The sequence below is a fragment of the Nipponia nippon genome, unplaced genomic scaffold, assembly GCF_047370975.1.
Source record: "Nipponia nippon isolate SJK-2023a ecotype South Korea unplaced genomic scaffold, ASM4737097v1 scaffold_37, whole genome shotgun sequence".
Lineage (NCBI taxonomy): Eukaryota > Metazoa > Chordata > Aves > Pelecaniformes > Threskiornithidae > Nipponia > Nipponia nippon.
Window position 1 is genome coordinate 1,605,226 of NW_028262355.1, and position 22,434 is coordinate 1,627,659.

General features: G+C 50.0%; 1 protein-coding gene across 3 annotated transcripts; it reads right to left on the reverse strand.

Annotated features, from left to right (window-relative positions):
• Positions 1–6,777: 6,777 nt before the first annotated feature.
• Positions 6,778–20,853, reverse strand: CCDC68 (coiled-coil domain containing 68). Of its 3 annotated transcripts, none has more exons than XM_087772808.1 (10): positions 20,753–20,853; positions 15,209–15,351; positions 12,342–12,479; positions 11,668–11,793; positions 11,245–11,373; positions 9,870–9,952; positions 9,172–9,277; positions 8,511–8,594; positions 8,172–8,248; positions 6,778–7,793 (listed from the first exon to the last, which is right to left on the reverse strand). In XM_087772808.1, the coding sequence occupies exons 2-10, from the start codon at positions 15,326–15,328 to the stop codon at positions 7,718–7,720; spliced, it is 939 nt and encodes a 312-aa protein (XP_087628934.1). In that variant the 5' UTR covers positions 15,329–15,351; positions 20,753–20,853; the 3' UTR covers positions 6,778–7,717. The 3 variants fall into 3 exon arrangements, with proteins under 3 accessions (XP_087628934.1, XP_087628933.1, XP_087628932.1); XM_087772807.1 differs by lacking the exon at positions 20,753–20,853 and adding an exon at positions 19,354–19,437 and having other exon boundaries at positions 12,342–12,476; XM_087772806.1 differs by lacking the exon at positions 20,753–20,853 and adding an exon at positions 19,354–19,437.
• Between the last annotated feature and the right edge of the window lie 1,581 nt (positions 20,854–22,434).

Here is a 22,434-nt window from a genome sequence, read left to right on the forward strand (position 1 = left end):
TCACTTGGGAGGGTGCAGATTTGGGGGGGGGGGTAAAAATGGATCTCTTCACAAGTCAAGCTTAATTGGTTGGGTTGGCAGGATTGCAGACTTTCATTTATTTAAATGTTTTCAGCTTTGATTGATTCACAATTGCAAACTTTGTGAACAGCAAGCTCAGAAAGTGTTTTAGTGCTTCCCAGAAATGGAGATTTTACCAGATTCACTGCTGAAAAAATAACAGGTTTTTCTGCCCAGCTCCTAAAACGATGTTTACTTGATGATTTGGCATGTTAACAGGGCAGATGGTACATCTGTAGGAGCAGACCCATTGGGTGAGTAACCAAATAGCTGCGATTACCGTGCCAGAAATCTAACTTGCAGGCTGTAAAGACTATCTTAAGTGATAGACTATACCTAAGGCTATATATATATATATAGTGTATACTATACAAACAGGTATAATGCAGGTCCTTTTGTAGGCTATAAACAGTCCTAACGCCTCCAGAGGTGGAAAAGCTGTTGTGGCAGTCAACAGGTAGAAGGTTAAGTAGAGTGATAGCAAGCAAGCTGATATTCAGATAGGTTCCTCAGTTACCTAAGACACGTGGACTGGAAATTTAGGGCTTTCTGTGAAGTGAAGTTGTATTGCTTTTTAATATGTAGCATAAAACATAATTTAAAAAAAAAAATTATAATATGTCTTGAATTCCTGAAAATGATGATCCGAGGAGCTCCCTGTCTCGCTTTCAAAGAAATCTCTCATTTTGTAGCATCAGATTTTTGTCCGTTGAACAGGAGCGAAAGAAGTTGCTTAGAAGGGTAAATCACTGACGGTCAAGCAAAGCGCGTTTCCCAGAGCAGCTGAAGTATCGCTTGTCTAAAAGCTGTTACGAAGCTGAAAGCGACTTCAGTAGCAGACAGATGATTCATACAAAGGTGTGTAAAATCCCAAACCTGGCACTGTTTCAAAGCACCTTGATGAAGCTCAGTTCTATTTATCTCTCCACCTGCTGAAACTAGCACTCTTAGAAGGAGAATAATTAAAAAAACCAGAGCAGTGATACCCAGAACAGTGTGGTCTGGAGGGAGTTGTCTCCTAACCTTGCCAGTGAGCTTCAGCAACTGTGAATTGCCGGAGCTGGCGGTCCGTTACCAGGGAGCCCCGTTCCGTAAGGATACGGTTTCCGAAACTCTCCAGCGCGGACGGAGGGAGCGTATGGCTATCCCTCACCGCCCAGTGTTGCTCGAGGGGTCTGTTGAGGAACGAAAGGGAAATGACTGCAGTAAAAGTTCCATCGCTTGGTTTGTATTTATATACTTGCTGATACAAGAAACTGAATATAATTCTGTGGGTTTTCTTAAAAAAAAAAAGTCTGCGAATGCATGTGAAACTATTATCCCAAAAGGATTTTGCCATCAAAACTTTGTTTGGAGGAAAGGAAGAGAAGTTTAAACGTGTTTTCTTTCCTGGTAGGTAGTATAGCAGCTCTCAGTTATTAAATTTAAAAAAAAAAAAAAAAAAAAGGAACATAATAAGTGATTCTAAATGGTTACTAACAGTTTTGTTGTTTATCAGGTTAACTCTCTGAAAAAACTAGACAATGAACTCTTACTAAAAATCACCTTCTGTCCCCTCTCCCTCATCACTTGACTCTTGCTCCGTTTTTTTTTCTTCACAACTCTTCCTCTTAGGTTTCGCAGGCCCACCAGCAGATTCACCTCCTTACCTGCCCACTTGGCGACGTCCGTCTGTCTTCCCGCAGCGTGGCGGCTCTTGCGAACCCCCGCTGAGCAACTGCAGCCCTGCAGGGATGACTCAGGGCCACTCCTTGCTGCTGCGGTAGGAACCGAAAGCGATAGCAGTGTTAAGGTTCACGAGTTCTCTGCAATACCCAGGAAATAATGGTAATTGCAGCAAAGAACGAACACTACAAGGGGGCTACTCGCAGTCTTACAGAGCCGTGCCTGTACAGAAAGGAACTTTGCTATCCCGCGTGCTGGAAGACCCTCTCTGAGTTCCACACCCGCTTTCTGGTTGAAGGGCTTTCCTTCACTTCTGCTAGAGCTCTGTAATGGATCCCCTTAGGTAATTTTTCCACGGTGAGCTGGATGCCCAGCGAACCCCTGCGAGCTGCTTGTGACCCGCTGGAAAAGAGCCGGCGGGGCGGTGCGGCACAGCCGCGTCGTCCGTACGGGGGGTAGGGCCGTCCTGCGTACAGGCTGCGGTGACCCCGGTGAGGCGCAGCCTCTTGGCACAGCACTTTACTCATTCCAGCCCTCCCGACTGCACTGTGAACTCCGGAACGTATCCCTCGCTGGAGCCACGTATCCTACCGTTTTCATCCTTTTTGCACTCCTGTTGCTCGAAGTGTTTCACTTTAACGCGTTCAGTCCTATAAATTCTTCCAGGACACCAGCCTGCGAAATTAATTGGCTTTCAGTTAACGTCTCTGGTAGGATCTAGCCTCATCCCATCCCACTAGAACTTGAATTCAGATTCTGCTGTTGCAAAATTTGATTATACTTGTTTGAACTGGGAGTTAAGCATTTGCTTTTGAGCACAAATCCAGCTTGTTTGCAAGCCTGCCAGATAACCCGCATCAGGGCTGGAGAGGGAGAGAGAAGGTCCTATGATACTTTATCCAGGGTGGTACTAAAAATGAAATGTCAGCGCAGGTGTTCTAACCCTGTGGGCTTTTGTCTTGAATTTCGGTCCAGGCACTGGTTTCTCAAGGTCTCTTTTTGTGTCCTTTTAGAAATTCCTTATTTCAGTTTTCCAGTATCCCTCCAGTGAAGCGCTCTTGCCGCGGGCTTTCTTGCGCAGCGTTGTGTGGTCACTTCTGAGCTGACCAGCGCTGCGCGCTGCCAAAGGCGACGGCGATGGCCGTCCTTCGGAGGTGCGACTTTGCAGGATCTTATGCCGAGAATAATTTTGGTTGCCTCTTCTCTCTGCATAGTTCTGCCTTCCTCGTCTCCGGCAGCCGTCTCAGGCTGTGATGTTTACCAAGACAGTTCAAGTTACCCAACTTCTTGTTGAATCTCTTCCCTTAATCCTCTTGGCGTGTCCCAGTTAACTCACGTATATGGCGTAACACCTCTCGTCTCATCCTTAGAGCTCCCCGTAGTCCATTCTGCTTCCTGCTCTACAGGTATTTTTGTCCTCCCAGTTTTAAGCATGAATGTAAAAACGTGGCATCAAAAAATGTTAGTATGCCATGCTAGAGCAGCGCTGGGGTGCTGACCTACGGCGACAGGCACCACAGCCATCCCCTGGTTGCGGCTCCTTCCGTTCGCCTGCAGCCTTTCGCTCAGCGTGTCTCGGTGGAAGAAACGTGTCCCTTATCCTTTGTTAAATACTTGCAGTGCCAAAGTCTGGTGTTGCTGCTCTGTTTATAAACTGGCGCATTTAGTGAATTCAGACCCTGCGGTAACACTCAGACTCAGAGGAGTGAGGAAACTTGGAGTCAGCCGGGAATGCCTTTAAGCTGATGTTGCTGCTCTGGCTCTGGATGTTTGTGCATCCTTTGCTGGCCTTCCCCAGCCCCTCGCCTTGGAGGAGCAGTGCCAAGACCTTTTTTAGGAAGGCAAGAAAGGAAAGGTGCTGTCGTCAAATGGGAATTTTTTTTTTTAATGCATACATTGAAAGTCCCTTTTCGGCTGCAGCAGTGAATTTACGGTGCCTGTGTTTGCGTTGTGCCACTGCGGTGCCTTGGCCAGCCCCGCTACCCGGTGGGCAAGATGCGGGCCGGGGCAGGGCCTTGTGCTGCTTTGCATCCTCGGGAATGAAACAAGTTACCTGCAGAGGGGTGGGAATACCTAGGGCTGGCTGGCAATCACAGGATAGAAGCAGCGCTAGAGGCAACACGCTTTAGTTAAGAGAAATGCCCTTCAATGTTTATGGTGTTTACCAGAGAGCCCAGCTTGAGAAGTTAGTTATTTAAGCTTGTGTGTAAGTGCTTGGCTGAATCGGGTCTGGAGCGTCTCTGTGAAGTAAGGAGCTAGACAACTAGAGCTAAAGTGGTGTAAAATAGAAAAAAAAAAAAAAAACCAACCTGCACAGCAGTACTTACTCCATGAACATACAGATGTGAATAAGCTTATTTTTATTATTTTAAATATTGTCCAGCCACGAAGAAAATTATTCCATCAACTGAAAAAGGCCAGGAGAGTGTTAATGACCGTTCTCCAGCGCAGAGACTTTAGACGCTTCAGCAGATGCGCTCCAGAAGTCCTCGCAGGCTCTGTTGCTGGCACGTCGCAATGCCCGTCCAGAGCCACGAGAGCGCTGGAAACGGCTGGGGGCCAGGAGATAGCGTGTGGCACATCACCTGGTTTGGTTCACAATCATTTAAGCTCCTGCCTTCATTTCATGAAATATTTTTAGCTGTGATCAACTAGTAATGTGGGCTTTTTTTTCCTTCTTCTTCTGACTCATTTCTAAATAAAAGCATTTGGCAGGGGAGCAACCCCGAGGCCCTGCTCTGTCCTGGCGGGTACCAAACCGCGGTGACGGCGGAGGGCTGCCCTCACAGGGCGGCGCAGCCTCGTTTCTCAGCCCCTGGCTGAGGCGGTTTCCCCATTTCTCCATCTCCTCTTCCAGGGCCGGTTGGGAGCCCCGGCCAAGTCCTGAGCCCGGCGTCCAGCTCAGCACCCCCCTGCCCCTTGGAGAGGTACTGGCACTAAAGAAAACCAGTAGCAGGGGCTTAAGTAACTCATCTCTTTTCTGTAGCCTTTGCCTTCTGGGGCTTTTTACAGACGTGCAAGAAGAAAGGTATTTGCTTCTCTAAAAAGAAAAAAAAAAAAAAAAAAAGGGAAAAAAAGAGGGGGTTTGGGTGCCTGAAACTTTTTTTTTTCTTTTTAAAAGAGGAAACATAAGGCAAGAACAGGCACCTTGCTGCCTGCTTGCACGGCTGAGAGCGGCAGTAAGTACGATACAGCAAAAGGCAGTGGAGAGCAGCTGCCGTTTCCTTGCCGTCTTGGTAACTTTATAAAAACCGATTGCCTTAACCCTTTTCTGAAGGCTACATCTTAGTGAACATGCTGAACGTGTAAAGGATTGTCAGACGTACGTTTACATTTTAGAGGAGTGGATCATGTAAGAAGCTTTTAAAAGTTGTATAGGATGGGATTTTGATACCCGCTCCATAGCAGCTCTTTGGGACTGTTGCAAGGTAAGAGGTTTTTTTCTCCTAGAACCGTTTCAATCCATGGATATAACTGAAGTTTTCAGCCTAAACTTTACAAAAAAAAAAAAACAAACAAACACAAAAAAATCTGGAGCTGTTACTTCAAAATTTGTGTTCTTGGCACTGTAACTGAAGAAAAGCAGCAAGCGTAAAAATAACCTCAAGTGACTGCTCTTTTTAGCCAGGTGTGAACGCTGTAGGAGTTTCAGACCGTGCTCTGATCTTACTTACAAAGAAAAGGAGAAAAAAAAAAAAAAGTGTTGGAACTGATGTGAAGCTGTACAAATGAATAGGTTTTTACCTGCCTGCCAGGAGACCGGGCTCGAGGCACCTTTCAAGAGAAAGCCAAATTTTCACACCTTCTTTCCTGTCTTAATAATTCTTCTACTTTAAACATAAATTCCCTCCCCTCAAAAAAAAAAAAAAAACCCACACCCATACAGGGTAAGTTTTGTGGTGGTTTTTTTTTTTCCAGAGGATGCTGTTGACTCGGGACTCTGATGCTGGGCAGATCTGTTTCTAATTTATTATTATTGCTATCTAAACTAGTTAAAGGCAACAGAGGAAAGGATTCTTTGCTGCGTGCTTTTGTTCCACCCGGTTACCTAGTTACAACAGAACTTTAGCAAGTAGACCCTGAAGTCGTCCATCCTCATCGTGCAATAGGGCTTCATGGACGAACTGTATAGTAGAAGACGCCTGTTGTATCTTACTCGACTTATGGAAGTTCAATGGTTCTTCTTTGGTTTTGTTAAGGTATCTTTCGCCTTCCAGGTAAACACTAAGCCCCCTGTATCAATCACCTTTGAAGTGTTGCCTCCCGTTACGCTGCTGTAAGCATGTTTTACGTTCGTCTTCAACAGATCTGTGCTATGCCTAGTGCTATGAGCGTGATTGAAACTCTCTCCAACACAACTAGTATTTTTTATTCTAGATGCCCCTTGACCGGACCGTGGCGCTTGCTTACCGATGTTCATGTCCCTCTGTTTTACCAAAGTACCCGTGGCTTCAAAACATACTGTCACCTGGTTCCCCGGCGTCCGGGTTCGTGTAATACAGCTGAGGAATGTATCCTGTGACTCGGTTTCTGCACCGTTATTTTCAGAATAAAAGTACATTTTTAAATCCGGTGTCTCGGCCGTTTGGGAGGGAGGCAGAGGCTTCTCCCTAAGAGCTGCAGCCGCGTTAGGCAGCATTGGCAGGGAGACAAGGGGAGGACCAGGGAAGGAGAGGCAGGGCTTTTGGTTGCAGCACCCAGCCTGGCCCGTGGCAGCTCAGCCTCGGCACCCTGGCTTCAACCTGAGCTCAGTTTCCCTCTCAAGAGAGGGATGGGTAAGGCCTGACCACCAGCTCCTTGCCCTCACTCGGTGGGGAAACGGTACAATTTACCCCAATTAATTAAATTTACACTTACAACTTACAAAGCTCCCCCTCTTAAATGGTGACTAAAAGCCGGCAGGCCGTGCAGGGCCGCAGGCAACCGCCTCGCCCTGCTATTAAGCAAGTGCCAAGCTTTTCTTTGTACCTTCACCGAGTTAATCCCTGAGTGACACCATGTGCGAATAACCTATCTAAAGTTAGGTAAGAAAAGGAGCAAACAGAAACTTAGTGCCTTTAAACCTTATTTAAGGCTCAACACCTTTATTTTATTTTTTTTTTTTCCCCAAACGCCGCTCTGCCTGCATGTCAGGGATTAGAAGACAGAGCAGGGACACGGCCGTTCTCAGACAGACCGGGTCCCACAGCACAGAGGTAAACGTGGGTCTGCAAAGCCGCTGTCGCTCCCCTGGGGACACGGTTTAGCGCCCGAGGCGTGCCACGTCTCCCGAGCAGGGGATCGCTGACCACCGCAGCACCTCTCCCGCTTTAGGGAAGAGGGAAAAAAAAAAAAACAGCTTTCCCCTCCAAAAGGGATTTCGGCCAGAGGCAAGGCTCAAGGAGGAGCATCACGCTCCTGCTGACGTGGGCAGAAAACTTAGCATTTGCCATGGAAAGTTTTCAGGAAAGCAAGAAACCAGAAAGGGATCCGCTCGCTCCTTATGTCCGCGACATAAACACGCTGTGCCCGCGGGGTCGAACGCTGGAGGAGAGCTGAGCCCCCTGAAAGGGCAGGGCCCGCGCTCCGACCGCAGGCGGGAAAGCGGCGACTGTAACACCGGACCAGGTAGCCCAAGGTTTATTTTCTACTCTTACCTAAACGAGAGTCGCGGTTAAACTGAACCTCTGCTGCAGTCTGTGGAGGTGGGAGCCCCTTCGCGCAGGCGGGTCCTGCCGCTGCCCGCGCCAGGCCGGTCCGGCGGTGCAGCATCCCCTGGGTACGGTCCGGGCTGCGCCGGCACACAGGAGCTCACCGCCGCTCTCGCCTTCTTTCCAGGTTTATTCTTTCACGTGCAGCTCCGCGGCACCGCTTCCGCGCCACGTGTCGTAGAGAGGCAGCGCGCCGAGGATTCCTCGCGGTAACAAAAGAGGCCGTAGGAGTTACAGGTTGCAACGCACAGGAAAAAAAAATCCTTCCGACAAAGGTAGGAGACAAACATCCAGTCGTTCCTTTAGCTCTCTTGCTTCCTTAGCCTGGTGAGCATCAGGTAAGGGGATGCTCCAGAGGCTCCAAAATCTTGCGGGGCGCTGCAGAGTGAAGTACAAGAAGGTAGAGACGACTCAGACACCCTCACCTGCCCGAGCCAGGCTTAAACCCACCACAACCGTATATGAAATAAGCCAGAGGTTTGTAACTATGGCTCTAGATACAGAGAAGCTGACTTCAAGCCCCGTCTGAGCTGGACGGCTGCGTGGGAGTCAGGACTCGGGCTACAGCCATCACACCACCGGCTACTAAGTTTGAAGCAGAGACTGGGTTTTTCCCCTCCTTTATAGAGAAGATAATCACTGCAGGATGAAGTCTGGTTGCTCCCAGCAAGGTCTGACTCAAACCCCTGCGGGGACGCTGGAGGTGGCCTGCAAGAGCCGGGGGGCTCAGCCGTTCCCGTGCCCCGAGGTACTTACTCTGTCCAGACAGCTTTTGAAACTTTAGTCTTGGGCTGGCCAGACCAGAACTCCACTCTGTCTTTCAGTTCTTTATTCTGCAAGGAAAAAAAAAAATAAAATAAACCCCTCTCAGCATAACATAGCAGACAAGTGACAAGCCTAGATGCCAGCTAGGACCTGCCACTCCTCCAGAAAGGTTTGGAGGGGGATTTTTTATGTTTGCGGATTTTTTTTGAAACCAAGTGAAAGATGCAGTGCCAAGGAACACCACCCCGACAGCGTCGTACTGACCCCCTCATCATAGAGAATTACTTTTGCTCTCTCCCTTCAATATATCCTTTTCCTTTCTGCCCTTACCCGCACTTCCAGCGCGGTCAGCTTCTCTGTCAGGTTTTCTATTTTTTTATCTTGGCTTCCAAGTTCCTTCTTCAGTTCCTCCGCCTGAGAGTTAGGAAATGAAGTTCGTAAGAGATTGGAAACCTTAATACATCGAAAACATCTCTGTGTCGAACAAAACCACGGAGCTAAACGTCTCACAGTGCCAGGGGAATCGCAGGCCGTTCAAACCCCCTAGTCTTTTACCATAGAAGAACTCAAACTAATTGATTAAATGATTTATAAAACAATTTCTCAACACACGGTGTCGCGTTTTCCTTCGGATAACAAGTCTACCTCTTGTTGGCATATGTACAGAAACCTGATTGCGAAAGCTAATTAGCGCGGGGCCTTGCCGTAGCCGGATGGGAAAAGGCAAGCGCGTGTTCTGCGAGGCGGGGGAGTTCGTACAGACAAAGGCAGTCGGTAAGGAAAACGGCTCCCGCTGCATCGTGACTGTGATTTTTGTCGTAGCCTTTCTGGGATGTCGGCCTGTTGGCTTTGCTGTCGCGCAAACCAGGCACAGCGTGACAAGCGAGCTGCTCGTCCCCAGCACCCGTGCTTAAGACAAGAGCCCAGCGTCTCCCGTTTCTTTTCCCGACAGCCGAAGCCCTGCCCGGCGGGACGGCCGCCCCAGCCTGACCTCCTGGATCACGCCGCGCAGGCCGCGATGCTGCGCCTGGATCACGCGTTGCAGGTGGCAAATCTGCTCCCGCAGGGTGAAAATCTGCCTCTGGAGATCCAGGCACCTGCGGGCGAGAGCAGAAGCAGCCCAGGTTCAATCCCTAAGGATCACTGACCCACCCATCCGCTTTCCCACTTCAGGGTCAGCTGAAGAGCTTGTTGCTAGCAAGGACGCTCCTGAGGATACCTGGCTGTAATTCATGCAGAACTACACCTATCAAGGCTTCTTCATTGAGCAGAACAAATAAAACCACAGTTTGAGACATATTTTGCCTGGTAGGACAACCCTTACTAGCGGTTAATAAGTAAATTCATAAATAACGAAGGCTTTTGCCTTACCTACTGCATGCACCATGTCACCAAAGCAGCATCGACTCCACGTGAGAATCGGGAAAGGGAAGCAATTTGTGCATGCAAGGTGGAAGGAAAAGGACTAGGAACGGGAGCAGAATCAACATCTAAAAAAGAGCTGTAGGACATCAACATCTGTCTTGGCTTCTTCAAGCAACCACAGCAAATCAGGATTTGGAACCAGTTGCTTTCAATCATGAGTAATTTTACTACCAGGAGGAACATGAGCAAGCGATTGTCTGGTACTCTACATGAAATAATCCCCCAGAAAGAAAGAAAAACACTTTATCACATGCATTTAATTACCGTTTGCTGTCTTCACTCCTCGACATCATCTGTTGAAGCGTCTTTTCAAATGACATTTTCTTCTCTATCAGAGTTTTCTTTTCCTAAGGAAACAATCCGAGTTATGGAAAAACTAGATTACATTTGCTGTCATTCCATTAGCATGAGAAGTTTGGCTGGACCTTCGACGGTACTGCTCAGTGTCGGAAAACAGACAGAACTCAGCAATAACCACCCCCATCAACATCAGCTGGAGATACAAACCAGTCTGACCTCTCTAAAGCGAATCCCGAAGGGATGACAGTACCGATTTACCACGAGAAAAGTCCAAACTCTCGTAAAACAGCAGTTCTCTCCTTTACTTAATTAGCACAGTCCTTAGGTCTTGTGAGAGTCCATGCTCAGTGGCCACGGGATGCTGCGTTACTGCTACGTCCACCTCTCAAAACCTTGTCCACAGAGGGAAAAATCTGAACTAAACTGATGCCAAAACTCTCAGTTTTTCTCAGGATTACCCGCATGTGACGGGGGTGGAAACACACTCATTGACCCCATGTTTCCAGTAATCCCAGAAGAGGAAAAACTTAATTTTAAAATGGCACTTCTATAGGAGTAATTCCCACTCCTACCGAGCGCGTAGATCAGAAAAACGACACGCGGTGCCATTGCTTCTTCCAACCCAACTACCACCAGCACCGAAGAAAATTCACGATAAAGGAGAGGACATTTTCTGCCGATTTCTGCGCGCGCAGGCGTCAGATTGCTCCAGCAGTCATTTGCCTGCCCAAGATTTCGGATGCTTACAGCGGCGTTTTTCTGAGTTAAGAAGGAGCAGTTTTTAGTGCTAGGATGGCGACGTTTTCATTTCAAATGCTAGAAGTATGCCCACGGGGGAAGATGAAAGAGCAACTGTTCGGGAGCAGAAATCATTAATAGCTACAAATTAAGACTTCTAACTGATGCGCTACGCTTCAGTGGTCAAGCATTGGAACAGGCTGCCCAGGGAAGGGGTTGAGTCTCCATCCCTGGCGGTATTTAAAGGACAGATAGACGTGGTGCTCAAGGACACAGTATAGCGATGGACTTGGCAGTGATAGGTTAACGGTTGGACTCGATGATCTTAAGGGTCTTTTCCAACCTTAACGATTCTATGATTTTTAAGCAAGTTCTGAAATAACTGAAAGAGGGAGCTCAAATTGCACATTTTACTTATAGTTACAGCTAAAGGATCTCAAGGGCAGAAGCCTTTTTAGTCCTCATTCCAACAGCTAACATGCCCCAAACCCTGAAAGCAATGAACTCCCCTTTCCAAGCACCAGCACTCCCAGGGCACGTTCCTCACCTGCGCCGACTCCCAGCCCCGGGACAGACGGACACGAGGAGCAGGTGGACATACCTCCTCCATCCTTTGCACGCGCTTCTCCATCTCTGCGATGCGGGTACATTTTTCCCTGATGCCTTCAGCGAGGCGGCTGGCGTTTTCTGAGCTTTGCTGGAGCTTCTCTTCTTGTTGAAGATTGTGGGCCTGGGACCAAGAAGGGCATTAAGGCAGGCATGCAGGGAGCCGGCGAACGCAGCAGATGGACAGAGATGGGGCTCGAGGAATTTTGAGCCAACTCTACCAACCCGTTTCCAAGAATCGGGAATAAAATTAAAATAATTCATTCTTATTCATTTTCCTATTTAACTTCCCCACGGTGCGAGCAGAAGAGACTCCGTAGCTCCTAGGTCGAAGTTTGCAGCACAGAGAGCCAGAGCCCACGTAAATATTTTGATAGGGAACAGGACGGTCGTGCCCACACGTGGGAGAGATTTGTACCTGTATTCGCTTCTTCTCATTCTCATGCCTTTCTTTCAGTTCTTCTGACCGAGTCTGGTAATTCTCATGCAGTTTCTGGGAGGCAGATCGGAGAGCCTGTACACCTGCTTCTCTGGTGGCTTCCAGCTAGAAGGAGGAATTGTACGATACATATATATATCGTGCTTTAAAAACGGGATGTTACAATCACATGCCAAAAAATAAGCCCTCTACACAAGATGAAATTTCAGCATTTACCCTTGTCAAAAAAACAAAGAAAGGAATCCTAAACACCTGGGGGCAATACCTGCCAGGCATTTGAGTTTCCAAAGAAAGGCAGATTTATTCAGTAAATATGATTTATTTATTCAGCCCCTTGACAAACAAAGGCTGATGGTTTAAAAGGAGAGATGCATGTCCGACCGCTTGTAAATACACCGAGAGCTGACTGTGCTGTCTCACTCGCCACAAAGGGGATGGGGATGGGATGGCAAGCAGATTTCGACGTGAATTTTGTCGCCCGTTGGAATGCCAGAGTTTGCAGCAGGCGGGAAGCGAAGCAGAGCCTGCCCCTTCCCCGAAGGACAGGCTCCGGCGCGGGATCGCTGCAGCAGCCGGGACCCAACTCCGACTCCCTGGGCTGCAAAGCACACGTATTCCTCTGAAACCTTAAAAAACCAACCAACCAAACACACCTTGATCTTCAGCACTTGGTTTTCCCTGCTGACCAGCAGCAGCTGCTCTTCAGTTTCCTTCATCGTCCTTGCGATGGGACGGCAGCTCCAGCCGCTCTTCTGGGACTCCGCTTTATTGCCCGAGACTTGAGGAAGCTGCTAAAGGAAACGCACATGGAAATTATTTAAAAAATCATAGAAAACCAACTTGAGCAATCAATCTGACTCTAAAAGACCTGGCTTCTTATAAAAACCCCTCTCTGGTTCACGCAGGGAGCACGGGGCAGACAAGGGGCAGCTCTCCGGAGAGTTGGTCCGAGCTGTTCCCGGGGCAGCGGCCAGCACGGCTCCTCCACCTCCACGAATGAACTGAAATTAAAATGTTCTGCTCGTTCAGCTCTCCAGGGCTTTACATTGGGAAGCATTTACATGTCAATTCTAATAAATAGCTTTCTTCCACTGTCTATAATGTTATTCCACAGGTATAAGATTGATTAGCTTTTACAATATCGCAGCGTATGTTGCACTGTAGGTGAGTAAACGTTGTCCGCCACCTCCCGTTAAAAGAACTACTTTTTCCTCCAGCGTATTTTAATTGTTTGGACCTAACATTTCCACATCTGTTCGCTTCCTAGGGGCTGCCTCTTTGCTCAAAACCACTTGCTTAAAGTGGTTTTCAGTTGCTTAAACCACTTCTTTCCCCCACGGGTGTTCGCAGAAATGCACGCTCAGCGCTCGCCTCCTGTTTCGAGAGCCGGTACGTGCGAGGAACACGACCTGCGATCGGTCAGATTTACGCCAGGAGGCAGTGGCATTTATACGGCCTTTCTTACGTTACACCAAGTTCATTTGTTAAAAATAAACTACTACAAACAAAGGGCAGTCTGTGCTTTTTAAAGGCTTGAAACCATAAATCACTTTCTTTTCACTACAGAGGCTTTTATTCAACCTTGTTCCTCAGCTGAACAGGGAAAGGAGTAAGTATTTTTTAAAAAGAACTTTTTATGATCAGTTATTTCTTAATTAGCCATGTCTCAGCCCACTGATCCTTCCTCTCCCTCATTCCGCAGCGCTCTCCTGGGCTCAGCTGGGATGCAGAAAAACTGCCTTCGCGCAGCAACATCGCCGCGCTCTGCTGCTTAGAGCAAAGAAATAAGATATCAGATCTACTGGGCTGAGTCTCATTGCTCACAAGATCTTTTATGGGGGAAAAAAAAAGAAAAAAAAAAAAGGCACGTCCTACCTATTCATGGTGGTGTCAGCATCAGGCAGAGCACCACGTCCCAGGCCCTTCAAGAGGTGGTGTCACCACCACAGAAGATATTTTTTTTTTCTTTCTCAGTAATTGCTTCATGTAAATTATTTTGGATTATGAGATGCTTAAGGATTCATCACCATCTGTGATTGTGCTCTGCAGCTTCATGCATTTAATGGTAAAGGGAATGAAGAAATCTTTTTTTTTTTTTAACTTAAATCATAGAATCACAGAATGCTTTGGGATGGAAGGGACCTTCAAAGCCCATCCAGTCCAACGCCATGCCATGAGCTGGGACATCTTCAAACAGATCAGGGTGCTCAGAGCCCCGTCCAGCCTGGCCTTGAATGTTTCCAGGGATGGGGCATCTCCCACCTCTCTGGGCAACCTGGGCCAGTGTTTCACCACCCTCAGCGTGACAAATTTTTTCCTTGTGTTCAGTCTAAATCCCCCCTCCTTTAGTTTAAAACCATTGCCCCTTGTCCTGTCGCAGCAGGCCTTGCTAAAAAGACTATCCCCATCCTTCTTGTAGGCCCCCTTTAAGTACTGAAGTAAGTAAATCAAAAGTTTGAGGTCTTATCTCCTGTCATTACCCACATTAAGGGCATTCATTAAACTCCGTTTTTCCTGCATTTCCTCTGGCATTCGGGAAAGGAACAACTCAAGACTATTTCACGCGTCTCACAACTACTGTACACCGCGCTCCCCAAGGCCCTCTCGGTTTCGCTGGCACCTCCAGGCTCTGCCCATCCCATGGGTCAGATTCTGGCCCTCCAGGTCCCCCAGACCAATATTTCTGTGTCAGCTAAGGCTGCTCACTGCTCCAGAGCTTCCTCATCTCTTCCAGGGCCCAAGCCCAGCCCTACAAAGCTCAGCATTAGAGCAAACGGCTTCAAATAAAAACTTGCAGGTCTATTAGTACGTACCACCAGCATGACGTTCAAAGTGCCCAGCAGCCTGAACAGCAGCTTTAGATACGTGTATTTTTTTAATGCATCACCTCTCACGTTATTCTCATTGTTTTTGCAGTAGAATGCATCCATCCCACACTTTCTAACCGCTTAGTCACCGTCTTTGTATGCAAAGCAGGCAAAGAAGCTCCAACCACATGTTCGTTCACGCTCTTTTCCATCATCCCGTCTTTTTCCACAGGACAGCAAATGTTTGATAAACCTTTGATGGACCCAGGGCAATCGTTAGCCCAATACCAGTCCGCTTATCGGCCACACTATCGGACACAGGCGTTCCCCAGCCCTGTCCCGCCGACCGCGGCCAGGCTCCGCGCCCTTCTTCTCGCATCTCCCAGCAAACAGCCCCAGCTCCGCCGCCGCCGAGCGGGGACCTTGGGTGGGGACACGCGCTTCAGCGGCTCCTGCAACAGTCCTAAACCCGGGGTGGAAGAACCTCACCGGTTTTAAAGTGGTTTAACCCAACCTAAGACAGCGTACGCTATAATTAAGTTACTATGGCGGAGTAAATAGCATTTCTAGAAGCGAGGTGTAAATCCAAAGGTTTTCCAAGTGCGTACTGCCGTGCAGGTCAGGATTTTCTCCTCCAGTGGTTATTTGTTTTGCTCACCGTGTTTCCTGCTGAAGCAAAGAAGGGAACAGAACAGTGACAACTGCAGAAATACCTTTTTCACGTATTCAGCTTCCTCGGTGATTTGGGCACAAGAGGATCCGTAAAGGACGTAGTTTCCCTCCGAGCCGTGGTCTTCTTGTGTTATTTGCTCAGTGAGGAGCAGGGTGGTCATCACGATGCGCGCGTTTCTCCGTTCTGCACAAGTGAGAGAAGAGAGGGGCTTGTATCATTCCGCAAGGATGGAGAGTAATTCCATTATTCCATCCCGTTTAATTCCATTTCAGCTTTAGGGACATGCTGGAGCCAAACAGGCATTGCAAACTTCAAGGACCAAACATTAAGAATGACTTTAAAAAAAAAAAAAATGCAGACACACGATTTTTTTTTTTTTTTAATGGATGGGAAGAGAGAGAGATTCACACATTATTCTCCCTGAAGATTTCAATGACTTCTTACTAGCAACCTACACCCCAATCCTGTATTATTTCAGAAAACACGTGGCCAGAGATCCCAGGCCGTCAGGGAATTCAGTCCGCACTTGCCTCCGCGCTCCGCACGACTACGCCAGAGCAGAGCTGGTTTTAATCAGGTTCAGGAGGATTTCTCCGATCCCGCCTAGATGCAAGAAGCAGCACAAAGCTTGAATGATATCCTAACTCTCCGGGAAAAGACAAGCTACCTGGGAGGAACAGATGGGAGACAAGAGAGAAGGCTTCTTCTCTCCATAGCACATGGAGAATAAAATCCCGAGCACCTTCACTAGGTTTGTGCTGTACAATGGTGACATCCAGTGTCAGCTGCGTTGCTCTGAAGCGAGCGGCTGGATCTCAAGACGCCGGTTTCCAGCCCTATCCCAGGTAGCCAGCGAGCTCCCAGCTGCACATCAGACAAGCTGATTTTTTTTTAATGAGCACATTAAAAGGATCTGGAAGGACCTGGAACCAATTAAAGTTGGCATAGAGGAATAATAAAGCCATGCAGAGCCTGCAGGGTGCGGACGGGCTCACAGCAGAAGAGACAAAAAGTGGTTGCACTTTACAAAGCTTACAGATCATTTACAATAATATTTCATTTAAAAACGCATTTCTTTTAAAGCCCTGAAGTTCAAGGTCTTGGGGCTCCTGCAGTTAAGCTCAGTAACAGCAATCCTGCCTGCACAGCGCCGATGCTGGGGGCCAAACCCTTGTGTTCGTTGAGTCATCCCAACAGCACGACCAGGAAAAGATCGCTCAGGCTAACGCGTCTCTTAACTAGCTCACTTTCTAATAAAATATAATTAGGCAACTTGAAACATTTATTGCTGTGATGGAGGAGGAACGCCGTTCCCACCGAGGGCCGCACGGAGCCGGTTTGCACAACTGCCTCGGTGGATCCCCAGCGGCTCCCCCACACCAGAGACATCTCCAGGTACCATCACCTTCTGGCCCAGGCGACAACGGAAGGCTAAATTAGAAATTAACTATAAATAAGTGTAAAGAAATTTCACATGCGAGCTTTAAGTGCCCCAGGGTACTTAGAACCCCAATTCCTAGGTGATTTACAAATTCAAAGAGCAATAAAGTAAAAACTCTTATTGTTTTCCTCTTTACTCTTCTCCACCTTTTAAAAGTCAGGAGCATCAGCAGAGGCCATCACCGAGCTGGTCTGTCCTGGACACGGGAGAGAGGAGGAAAATCAGGTTGCAGGAGAGCGAGCTGCCTTTCCTACCCTAGCTTCTACTTGAATAGCAAAGGGGAGCTGATACCCAGATACAACCCTCGAGGGCTTTGACCTCAAGCAAAAAACCCACTTGCTCCAAATGTCGTTCCCCGATTTCACAGTGCCACGGTTTATCCAGGCTGGAAGATAAAGCAGAAACCCCAGACACCTGCAGCCGCGGCACAGAGGAGGTTTTTCATGGGTACAGGGGATGGTTCCCACCAGCGCTACAAGGGGTTAAACAAAGTTTGTTCTGTCTTGCTGGCTGCTGTTTTCCCTCCTGCCCGCAATCTCGCAGCTACTGAGTCACCCAACACAAAGGCAACCCAGGATCAACTCTCCTTCCAGCCTTCGCTAATTCAGGCTGAAACCTCCCCTCGCCCCCAGGGGCTAAGTCCTGGAATGGAAATGTTTTTCAGCTCTGAAGCAACTGAGCCAGGAGAAGCAAGCGAGAACAGGCACAGCTCTCACTTGACCTGCTGGCCCTGGGCTGGGAGGCAGAAGTCCTTGGGAAGGTCCCTCCTTCCCCAACTGGGCAACCACCAGCAGCAGAGCAGTAGCCCCCAGGGCTGCACAGCTGGATCTACCCGCAGGGCTGCACAGCTGGACCTCAACACTCCTCCTCCAGGCACCTCCGTCCTCTGGCAGGGGGACGGCAGCAGAACCATCACACCAGAGCTGCCCGGGCCGCCCCAGCCAGCCCGTACCGGGATGCTCAGCGGGGTACCTAAAACACCCCCCCAGCGCAACGGCGATGGGGGGAAGCACCGTGGCCACCAAATGCTCTCCCCGCTTCCGCAGCAAGTGTAAAAAGAAGTGCCAAGTTCATCTATCATTCACAGACTTTCCTTGCTAGAAGGCACAATTTAAGAGGCTTAGCCTTTGCAGAAAAATCCCGCTGCCACCCTTTATAAACGCTCACCTTTCGCTGACCCATCGAGCGTGCGAGATTTTCTTCGCTAGCCCTGAGATTGTCAACACAGGCGTGACGCAGCAACATTCAAGTTGTATTTTTACGAATACAAAAGCATGGCTCTGTGCTTTCGCTTACGATGGGTTGCTTGCTCTAAAGCTCACGCAAGAGAATCCGGGACGCACCGAGCAAGAAAGCACCAGCCTTGCTTATATAAGGAACACCCCAAATTATTCAGAATAACGTTATTTTGAGTAATGCTCGATATAAAATAGCGTTTATATTATTACACTCTTGGCCAGAAAGAGGCGCAGCTCTTTGGCCACCTTACTGATAGGTTTTGCCCAGGCGGAAAGGAGCGAGGGGCTGAAGGTGACGCAGAGGGGACAGGTCCCCTGGGCGCGTGGGCGGCGGGTGCCGCGGGCCGGCGGGTGCCGCGGGGCCGGCGAGGCTTGGCATGGCCAGGGAAGGCTGGCACCGCCGGGGGACGCCGAGAATTGAAAGGGAGCAAAACCATAAACCCCTTCTCAGGCTGGGTAGTGGGACTCGCTAGGGAGCGAAGGCAGGGCTGGACTGGAGCCATTCAAATGGCAATTAATCCATTTAATTGCAATTATTGGGAATAGTCAGATAAAGTAATTCCATGTCGGCCTCCAGCTGAGCGCTGTAACTCTAACACAAGGATTCTGCGCTTGTTTTTTTCCCCAGGTAAATAAATACCATGCTTCTTCCACAGCTGAAGAGGAGTTCATGCAATATTCATTCACCTTTTAACGCCTGGTGCCTGGGCCCGTCCCTAGCAAAGCAGTTGTTACTGTTGTTCTCACCAGTCTTTGAGAAACAGTTTTTATGAATACGTGAATGTACATGTAAACGCGACCGTCTCTCCTCGGGCAAATGTTCCTTTTTGATATTCTCCCACCGCACAAAAGCCCTTCTGCAGACGACCGAGGGGGAGGAAGATGAGATAACCGGTGACTAACGCGCAATTAAGCGCAAGAACTGAGCGGGGACGCTTTGCAAACAACCCACAGCCTTCTGGCCACGAGACGTTCGTTCATCCAGACAAGCCCTGAAGAATAATTCACTTTTGGCTTTCTGCAGCCTCGTTAATGAAGGCAGGGATACAGGAAAGGAAAAAGTGGGTTATGCTTTATTAAAAGCATGTGGTGGGAGGTGTGAAAGGTAGCTCCGGGGGACGGGGATTTGTCAGGGGTGTGCTAATTTGGGGGAAATGCTGAAAAAGCCCTTATGGTAGCAGTGAGCCGAGACCCAGCAGCTCAATCCCCCAAGTTGGGTTTGGGACCCGTCCCCTAACAGCCCCTAGCGAGGCGGGGATGGGGAAGGGGCTCCCTGGGTGCCCCCAGGGGTTGGCGAAGGGGGTCCCTGGATGCCGTTGGGGAAGGGGCTCCCTGGATGCCATCGGGGAAGGGGCTCTCTCGATGCCCCTGGGGGTCGGCGAAGGGGCTCCCTCGATGCCCTCAAGGAAGGGGCTCCCCGGATGCCCCCGGGGGTCGGGGAAGGGAAGAGGGCTGCCCCCGCCGCCCCCCGGGGACCCACGACCTGCCCCCGGGGCCCGGACTCACCTCCGGCGGGACCGGCCATGCTCCCGGGCGGCCCCTCCGCGGCCGCGCTCCGCCGCCGCCGCCGCCGCTGCTGCTCGGCGGCCCCGCTCCCGCCCCGCTCCCGCCCCGCCCCGCCCGCACCTGCGGCCCCGCCGCCGCCCCCGCAGGGCTGCGGGCCCCGGGGCAGAGCCGGGCGGCGGCGGGGGCAGCACCCGCGGGGGGCCCGGCTCCCTTCCCTCCGCCCGGGGGTGCCAGCCGCAGGGAGCCGGCCGCCAGCCTCGGCCAGAAGCGCCTCCAAGCCAAGGGCTACAGAGAATCACACCATCGCTGAAGCTGGAGAAGACCTTTATGGTCTTTGAGCCCAACGGTCAACCTACCAAAGCCAAGGCCACCACTAAACCAGGTCCCCAGGCGCGCGCATGCCGCTGCGAGCGCGTGCAGCCAGCGGTGCCCGGCACAGGCTTTTCCCTCTCGGATGGGTCGTCAAACTTCTCTTTTTCCACACAGGCAAACATGGATGGGGGAAAAGGAGGTAGCTAGAGATGTCCCATCCAGCTGGGGTGATTAATGCTGCCCCTTAGTGCTAACGAGGCAGAAGAAAACTGGAAGGAAGAAAGTGAGAAAATAGAGATAAAAGCGAGGCACAGAAAAGCAGGTATCGAAGGAAAGATGAACGTCTTGTAGAAGAGGGCTTTAAAGAAAAGTATTGATGGAAATACGGCTGAGAAAGCCACAAACACGCTGGGAAACAGGCTAAAGGGGGAGAAGGTAACATAGAGAACAGGAAGATAAAAATCTGCAATAAACTTTGTTACAGACGGGAAAGTCTTGATCAGCAAGTCCAGTCCCCTGAGACCTATATCCCTCCTTATCACGTAACACCCATAAATATATCAAGTTGCACTCAGTTTTCTTTTCCTAGGAACGTTTTGAAGCTGAAAGTGCTTTTGCCCAGGGCAGGCCCGGGTGCTGCACACCCGTAGGTGCCCGGCCATAGGTGCCCAGCCGTAGGTGCCCAGCCGTAGGTGCCGGGGAGCCGGGCCCTCCCGCTGCGCCCACACCGCGCCTCCGCAGGGCAAAGGGCCCTTCCTGAGCGAGGTCGCTGTGCTGCTGCCAGGCGGCCTGGGAGAGCCCCGTCTCACTAACAACAGGTTTCTGTTGGAGTGGAAGAGGATTTCCTTATTAATTAGAAATGGGGGGGAAGGGGGGGGGGGGGGAAATTGCTGCTTTTTTTCCTTCTGCCTGGGACTTGCCGCCCCTTTCTCGCCTCCCCGCGGAAGCAAAGAGCCTCCAGGGCAGAGTCGGGCTCCGTTCCCGGCCCTGGCTGCCGAGCAAACACAGGGACGGCAGCGCCCGGCTCCAAGGTCGGCTTCCCCGGAGTGAAGGGCGTCCCTGCCTTACCTGCCCGCTCCTGTCTTACCTCTGACTCCTGGGCTGTTTCTTCCCTAGCAATGGAAGCTCTTAAATCTCTAAGATGGGGCGCCCGAGAGGTGGCTTTTCTTGTTATCAGACCAATTTAAATAGCTAACCGTCAATGGTTAATCTTTAGCGCATTCCTGGGACTAACAACCTTCTCAGCAGGCTCCAGCTGTTCTCTGCCGCCCAGGAAGGCTGAATCCAGGGTGGTGATTTCATTTCCATCTCTTGCTTAAGGAAGGTGAGGCAAAATGCAACGTGATGCGTCTCGGAAGCCACGTATAGAATTGCTTGCTAACTCCGCTGCATTTTGCTGCGGGAAAACGCTTGAGGGCTTAAGATCTAGTGCTTTGCAGCATGTGATAGCGGAGCGTTGACACAGGGTGATGCGGGGATACCTCGTTTGGTGGGGAAGACCCTTGGGGGTGATTTATGAGGTTCCGAATGAGCTGCCATTCGGTCAGCGTAGGGCCACGCCAGAGCTCCCAGCAGAGCAGAGGCACACCGCAGCGCTGTCGAGATCCACCGCGCAAAAACGGGCTCCGCGCGACTTGGCCTAAACCTCTGCATCAGCCCCTTGCTCCAGCACGGCAGCAGTTGGCCAGGCGCTGCGTATCCCCGACAGGCCGAGTCTCTCAAATTAGTGGTTGCTCGACAGTTTGGGCTCAGGGACTAACCTGAGTCCTTATCACGTGTAATACCCATGCGGCACTGGAGGCTAACGAACCCCGGTAATTTAGGTTAACAATTCAGTCTTGCCCTGCGATCATCGGTCCTCCTTGCCGCCGCATCCTGTTTTGATCCAACTATTGCAGCGCACGTAGGTTTTTACGGGATACGCAGCGAGCTCAGGACAGAATCCTAGAATGGGTTGGGTTGGAAGGGACCTTAAAGATCACCTGGTTCCAGCCCCCTGCCCTGGCAGGGACACCTTCCACCAGCCCAGGTTGCTCAAAGCCCCATCCAACCTGGCCTTGACCACTTCTAGGGATGGGGCACCCACAGCTTCTCTGGGCAACCTGTGCCTGTGCCTCACCACTCGCAGATGAATGGAAGGTCTTTCAGCTCCGACAGCTTCTTCAGTTAGGCAACTATTTCATGTTATTATTCAAACATCCAATTTTTACTGACATAAAACCACAGTTATATCCACAAAGTCATGAAAAAGAGACTGGAACAGTTAATACATTGATAGAGGTTTTCCCTCAAAGCTTCAGTTGTGTTTTGATGAGTAAAGCATTAAGCTTATTTGCAAATTTGGGGGGTCTGGCTCAAAGCCTGTTGAATACAATGCAAAGAAACTTTGTGTATGTCTGTGGAAGAGGCTCTATAACCAGTATCTACAAATAATAATATACCAGTATATATATAATAGAACCAGTCATTCAGCCGCGTCACTTTTTCCTCCGGATGCATGATGGCTCTTCCATGGGTGTGACTGCAGAGACCCGCGAGCTTCAGCACTCACATCCCAGGTACCCATTAGCGTGACCTCCTCCTCAGCTCCGGTGTAGCTAAGGGTTTCCGTAGCGGGAAGGCTGCTGATCAACAAGGCATGACACATCCCTCTGTGGGAACCGGTTTGCCCTGACTCACGCTTCTCCCGGCCACAGCACGCAGCTGGCTTTTCCACGTGGCCCTCTGCCATGCGTCCTCCCAACGCGGCGCTGCCCGGCTCTGCCCACT